Below are 12,181 nucleotides of genomic sequence, written 5' to 3' on the forward strand. Positions count from 1 at the left end.
TGTTGGGTAAAAATCGAGGACCAGCCATAAGCGTTCAAAAATGTTGATTCGTAATAGCAGTTAGGAAAGCGGAAGCTTTTTCTCGTAGAAAAGATGTGTCGTTTATGTATCGATAACGAGAACGCTGTAAAATAGATTGTCATTGTCAAACAGTGCGCATAAAACGAACACTTAAACACGGTTGGCTGCTTCTCATTGAATAAATCTGCATTCACCAGGAAGAACACGATCCGTAACTTGTCATCGCTAGATGTATCGTACCTGTAACCATGAATAACGATACACAGGCTTTTTATCATACGAACTGTGAAACTTAGCACAGTTTACATCGTACGTGTCACCCTTACCATTTATTTCTTAACAATGTGGCGTAATAAATTTCTTTTTTCTAAGCTTGTACATTTTTAATTGTTAGGAAAAATTTAGTTGTTCAATCTGCGATTAATATATATTATTATTAATTACATAGATTTCTTATGCTATCATCATAGTTATTACAACTAATTAGTGCAATGTTTGATTTCACCATTTTCTCTGGAAAGCTGACAAAATTTGTCGAAAGATGATCTGTTTCAATTTTCAACAACACTATCAATCTTCTTGTAATTTTAACAATGTACCTGGCTTCTTATGATCGATTTTCCGATTTTTCGATAAATTATGAATCTATGCTAAAATTGACCTAATTCAAATTACACGAATAATTACTACGATGACTACGTTTTTGGTTCTTCGATCTATTTTCTCATTCCCTACGAACATATTTATACATGAAATTAAAAATTTGTTTTATTCGAGATATTACCAAGCATTATAGAGGACGATCATTTAGAATTTACAAGATCAATGCTTGCTACTCTTACTCTTTTATATCGCAAATGTAAGACTCACATATGTCAATAACTGATCAACTCTGTTTTTATACGTAAACTTATCCATTTCATTTCTTGGCTGCGTGATTATCTATTTTTGTTGAAGTAACTGCTTCAAGAAAAACTCTACACCTTTATTTATGTACATCCGTGACCTGGAGACTGCTATTACGCAGAAATATTCTAAATAAGGAGCGATGTACATTATTGTACTCTTGAATATACTTTATGTTTTGGGTTGCAAGGTCTAGGAACAAAGAAATTAATAAACAGATGTCTATTTATCTTCCTTGTAGCCTCTAGCTAAAGCTATAAGCTTAACTTTTTTGGTAATGTCCTTTTGCTATGAATATATGAACATGTTCCCTTCATTCCATCGTCTAGTAACACTAAGAGAGTAAGGATCTGAATCAGCATAAACTTATACATTATACTTATACTGTTGTTATTTCTGTATTTAGAGGTAGGATCACATTAGCTATTAGTTTATTCTTCGGATAAATCTACCACACCGTTCTGAGCTGAATAACCTTTCTTGCACTTTCTTACATGGACTAGGGATAAAAACAAAGGAATATCTTAAACCTATCGATTAAATCTATCGATTATATCTAGAACTATCTTCTAGTTACTATTTATTGTAACTAGCACATCTGCATATAGATGGCGAGTGCGAACTCACGTTGTCATTTTCAACATATACTTATACCTTTAATTATTTCAATATACTTTTCTATTACAAATTCATCCACTTATTCTTCAATCAGTCAACCTTAATATCAACAATTTTTCGTTGCTCACCTATCACAAACATAACGTCATCTGGAACGCAAATATTTGTGTATTGGGGTATGTAAAACTTAAAAATGTCAAAATATACAAAACATATGTAAAAATATGTGGAATATCCAGTATTACGCATACTGTCTAATACGTATCTTTTATCATAGAACCCTACACATCTTCTTTCTTCTTCGATCCTATTCACTGCAACATGAGTTGTCAGAAACATATGGATTCGGACTATCGTTTTCCTCAACTTGCCAATCCACATACTCAATCGATAGACCGTGAATTTGTACGCACTTACTGGAAACTTAACGACGCAAAATTGCACAGAATGCACACGATACAAGAAGCTATACAAAACACCCAAAGCATAGGGCTTTTTATTAGGTTGTCCGAAAAGTTTCTTTCGTTTCATAAGGTGATAATAGATGAACAACAATTTCTGTTTTATATTATTTTACTGAATTAAGTATCATTAATTTCGTTATATTTCTATTATTGCGTAATTCGATAAACTAATATAAAACAAAAAACATCGTGCGTCTATCATTTCCTTATAAAATGAAAGAAACATTTCCGACAACCTACTACAATACTTGCTACTTGGTATGTAAAACAATTTTCTACCTATAGTTTCTACTCTCTCCGTTACATCGTAAGAAATTTACGAATTTACAGTGAAATCCGTAGTCTATCAATGGCTGCAAATTATAAATCCCATTGCTAGCCTATACTTACGATACGACATATCTCAAACATATAAAAAATAATTACGAAATAGTAGCAACGATAAAACGGTAGAACAGAAGCGGGAAGATATGCTCGTTGACATAGACAAGAAGGAAAATAGAGCGGAAAGAAAGGAGGATAGTTAACCGAGGGATGCGTATGTCAGTTGGAAAGAGAAGATATCGTTCGAGCTGTCTATCTACGAATCTGTGTATACAACTAAAAGAGCAAGATAGAGAAATTTGTTAGTAGGTGGAGAAAGGAGAAACGAGGAAAAAGCTGTGTGTTTCTCGTCTCTGACTGGTCTGAATCTGGTGGTCGGTGAAGTTATCGGAGGTCGTAGGTGGGTAAACGGCTAGGTGGATAGGTGGATAGGTGGAAGAGGTTCTTCAGGGATGCGGATTCCGTTGGTTTCGATAGGATGGTAGGCGGTCGCAACCGGTTTCATAGGTCCCTTACGCTCGAGTTCGCAGGCGTCGAAAACAGGTGCTTGACTTGCGCCGTCGTACGGCCACCCGTTTCGCTTTTCCTCCCAGAAACACGCCCTTCCTCGTGGTTACGCCGACGCCTCCGACGCATCCGATGCCACCCTTGCTCCCAACCGTCAGACGCTCGCGAGACGCCGACGCGATTGCTTCTTTTATTTCCATCTTATTTCCCTTTTCTTTATTCCTCCGCTCTTTCCTTTACCGCACGGTATTCTCCATGATATTACGCATTTTCTTTCCTCCGCTAGTCGCGCTGCTCTGCAGGATACGTTTCACTGTGTACAGCTTCAAGTATTAAGTTGTCCGAAAAGTATCTTTCTTTTATAGACGCGTCTTTCACAACGATGCATCCTTATACAAACGCGAAACCTAATCTGTCGAACGTTGTGGTCTTTATTTTGATAGAACAAAATGGATTATACGTAATTCAAGAAAAAAATGTTGTGCGTCCATTATTTCCTTATAAAACGAAAGAAACTATTCGGACGATCTAATAGTACGTTTACATCGCTGTTTATTTTGCAACTTACTTGGTATACTTTTTCTTCATACGTCGCGATGTTTGTGGATATGAGAATAACAATTTTGTCGTAGACTATGAACATGCGTGTTGCGTCTTGGAAGATCACTTTGTTATTTTGTACTGTCTCTTTGGTAGTCGAAGGGATGGTGGCATATTGGGAATTTCAGCTAGGGAAAATGAACCGGTGGAGTTATTAGAGCAAAGTCTGGTTGGAAAATAATTTGTTGTTTCGTAAGTCTGGGCTGTTCAAATAAACTTTGCTCAGAAATTGATTTTCTATTTATTGATTTTTCACTTGTACCGTTTCTTTTGTAATCGAAGAGACGATTTATATCGTGGCCATAGCAGATGATGGTTGTTAGAATAAAGTCTGCTTGGGAAGTAGTTTTCCTTTGGTAGTGAAAACGTAATTAGTATTCCGACCATTTTATTACCTGGCAGGAACTAGGCAAAGGATTAAAATCAAATCCTTCGATAAACAAGCCCCAGCATTCGACTCTGATCGAACATTTCAACATAACGTCCAATCGTCAATCAGCCTTTGTACAATTTCTTTGTCAATTAGCTTTCACATTAGACAAACCGAACGAGTAACACGCGAATGGCGATCTTAGTTAAGATGCCATTACGCGATGGCTCAGAAACTTCGTTCTTTCGATCATTTTCAACTCGGTGATATTTTCTAACGCTAAGAGAAACTTCAAATTCGAGCAAAATACGAAGGAACATTTTTACACTTCCATTGCCATGGTATATTTCACCATTAAAAACCAGTCCAAAATACGCGACTGAAATGTAGAAAAATTGCTATGCATTGCTATGCGTCTCGACTCGTATCTCGTCTGAATTTTACGTTGTATATTCCCTTGAAACGCTACAAATCTTCCGTGTGGCTAAAACGACAGCAAGATCGAGGGATGAAAAAAAAATTGAAGGATTGAACTGAAGAGAGTCGAAGCTGTACATTTGTGGCACTGTCTGGTAATATCGTGAAAATACTTGAGCTACAGGACCGGGGTCACGTAGAGTATCGAACGAGTAAGGGAAATTTCGAGTGTGGGAAAAAGCCCCTTGGCTGAGGTTAACCGATGTCAGGTAGAAGAGGAGTTTAAACGAGATCGGGCAGGGAACAAAGCAGTGGGTACCGAGGAAATGAGCAGAGGTGGTGAAGTGTGGAAGGTAGTAGTGGCACGTGAATTGGCGCGTAAGTAGAGGTCAACTGGTGGCAGGTGGAGGATGGAAAGCATAGGCGGAGCCTTCAGTTCCGCCTCCACCTACAATCCCACCTCTTACTATGCTCCTCGTTTTCCCGGACTTTTTCCAACCTTCCCTCTTCTATACTTTTTCCCCATTTCTATCTTTCCCTCTCTCTCTTTCTTCTCTCTTCCTCTCTCTTCTTCTGTCTCGTATTATACGACACGTTCTCGCTCGAACTTGGCGCACGGTTAGCAGTCTAGTTTCCGTAAAAATGTTGTTCTTCTTTTGCCTCTGGCGAAATGTTATTCTACTGCTTGGTTCCCGCCTCTCTTCTTCCTCTCCTTTCCTCTCCTCTTCTCTTCTCTTCTCTTCTCTTCTTGCCAGGGGCTGTCTTTATCCACGGTGAAAAGAGTCGATCCATACGCGATCCTTTGGCGAAAGCGCACCTGCAAACCGCACGGCCCCACCTTCGTTTCCAGTTCCACCTACTCCAAGCTAGTGGAACAAGCTTCCAGCGAGCTACAGCCATTTTGCGGCAGCTTTTTTCCTCCCGACCACTCGGCCGACCTTGTTCGCGCTTCATATTCCTCGTGTTCTACGCGAATATCGTTTTCAGAGTATTTTCTGCCCTCGCGGTCAGATAAGAAGAGGAAATTAAAGGAAACGTTTCCTGCGCTCCGGCTTCTGCCACAGAAACTTATTTCACCTTCTTGTGCCAATTTTGTTGCAAATTTTCATTTTTTTTAGGGAGTTAATTTATTAATGCAGGGACAGAGTCATTGTTGCATGTTTTGCGTATAGATGATTCGATATATTTATAGTAATATTCACAGAGTTAAGTTAAGCGAAGAGTTTCAGAGTTGATGATAAATTCAAATTTATGTAAAAATTTGACACTGTGAAAATAAAATGTAGAATGTTACAAAGGGACGCTTCGTTAGGGACTGAAGTTATATGCAAATATCTTCCGTATATTCTGGAAGAAATGAAAATGAAGTAGTAATACTCGAATATAAAAAACCTTGGGTTACTTTAATCTGAAAATATTCTACGTAAAGATATTTGAAATAATCATCTGCGTTGTGTATATTTTAAAAGAAATGCAAGTAAAGAATTTTGGATTATTCTACTGTAAAAGAATTGCCTGTCAAAATGTTGAAAATTATCTCCTGCGCTATCTTAGAGGAAATAGACACAAAGTAGAAGATACTTAGAATATAAATACTTGGATTATTCTGACGTGAAGATATTCCAAGGGAAAATTCGTATTTAAAATTTTAAAAGAAATGAAAATGAAGTAGCAATATTGAAACATAATGCAGGAGGGTTTGGGCTATTTTAATATGAAAATAGTTGAAACAAAAGTATTTAGAATGGTGTTCTGCGCTATATTTCAGAGAAAATGGAAATAAAGTAGTAATATCCGAATATAAGGAAACAGGATATTCTACTGCCACTTGACACTGTTTACTGGAAGATGATCAAATAAGAAAAATCTTACGTCAATGTTTCAAATGTCTAAATATAAATACAAATTGAAATTCATAATGATTCGAGTTGGAAAGAAATTTATTAATCTCAGAAGAGTCGTTTGATTTTGTAAAATTTACAAGGAAAATCCATCTTTACTTTTTCCCCTCTATTCTTTGCTGTATGTTCAACAGGTTCAAACGAAATGGAAAATCAGTGAAAAATATGAAAGTAGAGGTTTCATCTTTCAAAGTTACCTCACACTGATTCCTCAAGGAATGATCATTTTTTAGAAACTTATTCAAAATTCAAAGATGGACAATTTCACTGGGAAGATTTTCCTGATGCTTTAATTGTAAGTATTACAATTAAATATATAACTTAACTATTTAGTATGAGACTAGGAATGATCATTTTTCAGAAACATATTTAAAATTCAAAGATGGACAATTTCACTGGGAAGATTTTCCTGATGCTTCAATTGTAAGTATTACAATCAAATATATAATTTAACTATTTAGTATGAGACTAGGAATGGTCATTTTTCAGAAACTTATTCAAAATTCAAAGATGGACAATTTCACTGGGAAGATTTTCCTGATGCTTTAATTGTACGTATTCCAATTAAATATGTAATTTAATACGTAACTTAACTATTTAGTATGGGCTTGAATAAATGACTGGATCGTTACACTCATTAATAATTACTTTCCTATCATACCGAAACAAAATGAACTGATTAGCTGTGAATAGTATCGATACCTTGAAAACACGTCTTCCTGTATACTTTTTACCTTTCTATTAATTGCAATTAAAAGCCTTCTCCATTTTCCACATTTGGAAAGTGTCTATCGTCATACGCAAACAATCAAGTTTGCTTTCTTGGCCAAAATTGTTAATCGATACGAGGAATGTTCAAATTTTATAAATAAAATTAATTTCCGATTGAAAAGAAAGGAGAGAAAGTTAAAAGCAGATTGACAACGACGATATAAATAAACGTTCCATTTCACATTTACGATTTATCATCCATATGTTACATTGTATAAACGCATGTAACAATTCTAAAAAATAACGTTTCCAATCTCAATTAGCAAATATTTCATTTCGACCACTTGATTCTGAGAATTGTTAGGAGTAATCGTTAAAAAAGAAAAATGAACAGCACGTACCTTCGACTGCGCTTCAGCTTGAAAACTGTTGGAACGTTGATCGTAATATTCCATTGACGCACAGCGTATCGTTGAATTGGAAGGAAATGAATTTCGTGCAGAAGAAGAACAAGGCGACGAAGAAACTGATTGTAAACGATAGTTCTACATTCCATGATCGTTTTATTTCGATTACAGAACAACGCTCGCAACGGGGAGCCGATTTCTCCTGCTGGTTTTAACTCGGTTTCTGTATGTATTTACAAGAACTTTCTCGGCGTGCACGAGAGGACACGCAGCGGTCTAAAATCTTGATCAAGAGAGACAGAGAGGCAGAAGAAGAGAAAATTCGGACGTTTCTATTGTTTTAAGAAACATTGACCAGCTTGCACTTGTGCGTATCACTGCAGTCGATCGACCTGTATACTTCGCTTCGAAACAAAGATAATTTGCTTATCGAAAGTTCATTTCACCGTACGTTTTATCAACAACGATTGACAAAATTCGATTGGACGCGCGTCGAATGTTTCAGTCGTTAAATTTTGGTGCTTCGAACGTGGAAGAAGCGACGAAAGAAAATTTGTAACTGATAATTATAATATGAAATATTAGGAAAGCTGGATATTAATAAGAAAATTCTTAATATATTCTTTAATAAGAAAATTCGTCGAGCCACGCGTCCAGTCGAATTATTCGTCTTCTCAACGTCAAACAATTTTTCGTTTTTAATGTTTCCTCATTTTTCGCTTAATCGCTGATCATTGTATCAATGATTTAGGAGATGGAATAATAATATACTTAGAAAATAAGAGACGAATCTTCTGAAAGAAGATCGATCGTGATATACACGTTGGTCCGTCTTTCCCTTCCTTTCTCATCTGCGTTTCTTTATTCTCTCCCTCTTCGTACTTTCCTCCGCGAATTTTTCTAGTCAAAATAAACAACGTTCCTTCCGTTTTAACATGCATAAGACAAGGGAAAAACAGGCGAGCTTGCGTTATTCGTTTTAATAGATATCAATTATTAACTTATCCACTTTTTTGTTTGTATCGTAACTTTGGTCGATTGGATTACGCTGGTGTATCGTCTTGTGATTTATCGATTTCGCCATAGTCTGCAAACAGTGCGTATTTTACAACGGAAATTCAAAAAAAAAAAAAAAAAAAAGACCAAGTTCACCTCGCATATTGCTTTTTTAATTCGTTCCTTTCTAACGTGCATCTTATCCGTACAACGAATTAATCGTCCATTAAGAATATTCTATTGATGGTAGACAATTAAAGAGGTATTCCTGAAGGGAAATTTGTATTTGGAAAAATGGACGATTGAACCCTGGTAACGATCGGAAACATACTATAAATAATATAAAATCTAGCTTCTTCTTCTTTTTTTTTTTTTTTTTCAAACAGATACTATCGATAATAAATTGTTCTTTATTGCTGATAAAATAGAATAAATATACGTTTGCATGGATAAAAATAAAAAAATAATTAAACCTAATGAGAAAATTAATATTGCCTGCTCTTATCATCGTGTAGTGTTTTGTCTAAGTCGCATACAGTATGAATGAATGTTACATATTATACATTAGAAACAAAATGTATACTCGTCGTTATTTTTCTTCACATTGTTCCATATCCTTTGTGCGCCTCCAATTAAATTAATCGGTTCGGATTAAAAGAAGATTGCAACAACAGACTGCTGGATATTTGTAATAAACGTTTAAGAGACTGGTGTTTGCACGTAGTGTTGATGAGTGCTGCTCGTATCTTAAATACGATAATTTCCGACTATTTTCTTTGTCCTCTTTCACGGTTACGGAAAGCCTACTGGAATTAGCTGATTTAACAAAGTTGTCGATTATATTTTACACATACATAATATTCGTCTTTGTAAATTGAACTCGATGAATCGTAGACACAGATACATTGTTTCAAGAGAAAAACGGTAGATCCGGCGAAAAGGGGCGACTTTAATGTAGACGTTAGTCGTTCGAAATGACACCTAGGAATTTCAGGTACGCGCGAATAGTCTTCGATTAGGAGCAGATTCGACGAAGATGCTTGCGATGACGCGTCCCCGAACTTTAATCGATCGACGATCGAGTGTAAAAGTTCGGTTTTACTACAAGCATTCCTCCTTTTAACAAATTTCTTAATTATTTGAAACTATACAGCGAAACTAGATGAAACGATTAATAATAATATATTATAATTAAATTGTTCGAATATCTGTGTTCGTAATATTCTAAATGTCTCGCATTCGATTCTTAAGTCTGGACATAAGTATCGCGCAAAATAACGTGCGCTACCGTAGATAAATATTTGGACACAAATCATTGCATATTTATAGAATAATATATAATAATATATATATATTATATTTATATTATTATGTTAGAAATAATATAATAATTCTATTTATGTAGAAAATAAGTTTTTCAAGTGAAACTTTTTAATGTAATTTTGATCTTACTTTACGCAACCATATTACAGTTAACAGAAGAAGATAATTGTTAACTATTATAAATGAAAGAGGAACGATTAAAAGTATAGGAAATTAAATAGTTATAATTATTCATTACAGGTCAACATTGAATTTATGTGACGCAGATATATTCCTCGTTTTATTTTCAATTTCTCATAGACGGAAGAAAATATCTTCGCGATAATTGTTTTAATATAATTTGCCTCCTATGAGAAGAGAAAAAGAGTGCAGATTTTTATCTCAACGAAGAAAATAATTGTCAACTATTACGAATTAAAGAGGAACGATTAAAAGTATGGGAAATTAAATAATTATAATTATTCATTACAGGTCAACATTGAATTTATGTGACGCAGATATATTCCTCGTTTTATTTTCAATTTCTCATAGACGGAAGAAAATATCTTCGCGATAATTAAGTGTTTTAATATAATTTGCCTCCTATGAGAAGAGAAAAAGAGTGCAGATTTTTATCTCAACGAAGAAAATAATTGTCAACTATTACGAATTAAAGAGGAACGATTAAAAGTATGGGAAATTAAATAATTATAATTATTCATTATAGGTCAACATTGAACTTATGTGACGCAGATATATTGCTCGTATAGACAAAAGAAAATATCTTCGCGATAATTGTTTTAATATAATTTGCCTCCTACGAGAAGAGAAAAAGAGTGAAGATTTTCATCTCAACGAAGAAAATAATTGTCAACTATTACAAATTAAAGAGGAACGATTAAAAGTATAGGAAATTAAATAATTATAACTATTCTTTAGATATATATTCTTCGTTTAATTTTCAATTTCTCATAGACGAAAGGAAATATCTTCGCGATAATTGTTTAAACATAATTTGCCTCCTATGAGAAGAGAAAAATGGCGAAGAATAGAGAAACGTTGTTCATATGATTGGAAATAAAAAATATGAACTTTTTGATCGAATTGCAGGTGTCCAAATACTTGCGAAGAGTAGCGTAGCGTATACTTGTCTACTAACATTATACAATAACTTATCAGAGGAGGAAATATTTTTCTATTTATATTTCTATATATTATAGCAGGATGAAAATTGGTCTGCGCGACGAGCGATAAAGCATGATCGAGACATGATTCGCGCGCGCCTTTCACGGCTTAACTTACTAACGCTACTAAGTGCATAATTCGTACGTGGTAAATCTAGAAGGAGTTAATTTAACGTGACGCATAAATATATACAGATATTTACACGATCGAGTCATATCGAAACGCGTCGATTCTTTGGCAAAAAATCGACCATTATTTTTCTACGGACAACCCAATTTCTTGTTTGGCACACGCGACTTCCTTCACATGTAGATACGTCGCAAATCTGAAGGCGACGTTATCATGTTGCATTGTGGACACAGCTTTTTCGCACCCTGAAAGGGACAACTCTCCTCAACAAATTTTTTCCTATCTATTCTCAACTTTCTTTCTCTGACAGTTGTACCGTAAGTTAAATCAAAGTGTAATCGAATAAAATAATTCAATGCCATTGAAGTTGAAAAACGTTTATATCGCAATGGGCGTTTTTCTTTTTTTTTTTTTGAGGGGAGAAGAAAGAAGAATTTTGACAGGAACAATTTCTATCGAGAAATAATACTAGGTTTTAACGAGGATGATAATTTGATCGCATATCGAACGATTATTTAATCGTGTTTATATAAAATGATGAAACATATGAGATTTACTATTAATTATTTCATGTTTAATGTAAGTTTATTTAAATATCAATGAAACGTACATTTTTTATGTAACATATAAGATAATAGCGAAGCAAAAGTTTAAAATATATTCCATAGGTGATTCGAGAGCAACATGTCAGAGAAAGAATTGTTAATATGTCATTTAGACAAGGATCAATGCCTTTCTTCAATTTTTATTCGGAATTTCAATTTTATTAACTGAAACTCTAGAAATAATAAATAGTTGAAGTAAATTAATTAAATGAAATTTTGTCAAAGTATACTTTCTATTTGGTGAGAATGTTTTATATACGAATTACTATAATAAAGAAAAAAAAAGAGAAATTATACTCAAAGACGTATTATAAATGTAAATTTAGCAAAATACTCGTAACTCACCAATGTGTGCAACCAGCATTGTTCGCAATGAACGTGCCAGCAGCAAACCGAAGTCACAGGTTTTTTATACTGTTCCTGAGGACATAAAAGAATGAAATGTTTTTGTTAATTAGCAAGCAACGAACTTCATATTTATTGCTTCTGTGTTTTCTCAGTCTTGGAAATTATTTAATAAGATTGCTACGTGAACGGAAGAAACAGGAGAATTACCAAGTGAAAAATTTGAGAACAGAAATATTAAAAAGAAAGAGACAACGTTTCAAGAAGCTAGATCTATGAGAAGTGTAAAATAAATAATATCCAGTAAATATATTTATAATAGACAGTATAATGTTATATTTTAAACCTGCTGTCTTTCTTAGTTCTACATGAC

General features: G+C 34.4%; 1 protein-coding gene across 1 annotated transcript in view; it reads right to left on the bottom strand.

Annotated features, from left to right (window-relative positions):
• Positions 1-7,382: 7,382 nt before the first annotated feature.
• LOC126923593 (E3 ubiquitin-protein ligase Rnf220-like) overlaps positions 7,383-12,181 on the bottom strand; it is a 192,754-nt gene continuing 187,955 nt past the window's right edge. The window contains exons 8-9 of the mRNA XM_050737208.1: positions 11,809-11,883; positions 7,383-11,103 (exon numbers count right to left, since the gene is read on the bottom strand). Coding sequence (XP_050593165.1) covers positions 11,032-11,103; positions 11,809-11,883 — 147 coding nt within the window. The 3' untranslated portion in view covers positions 7,383-11,031. The remainder of the gene's footprint in view (positions 11,104-11,808; positions 11,884-12,181) is intronic.

The sequence above is a fragment of the Bombus affinis genome, chromosome 13 (genome assembly GCF_024516045.1).
Source record: "Bombus affinis isolate iyBomAffi1 chromosome 13, iyBomAffi1.2, whole genome shotgun sequence".
In the NCBI taxonomy this organism is placed as follows: Eukaryota; Metazoa; Arthropoda; class Insecta; order Hymenoptera; family Apidae; genus Bombus; species Bombus affinis.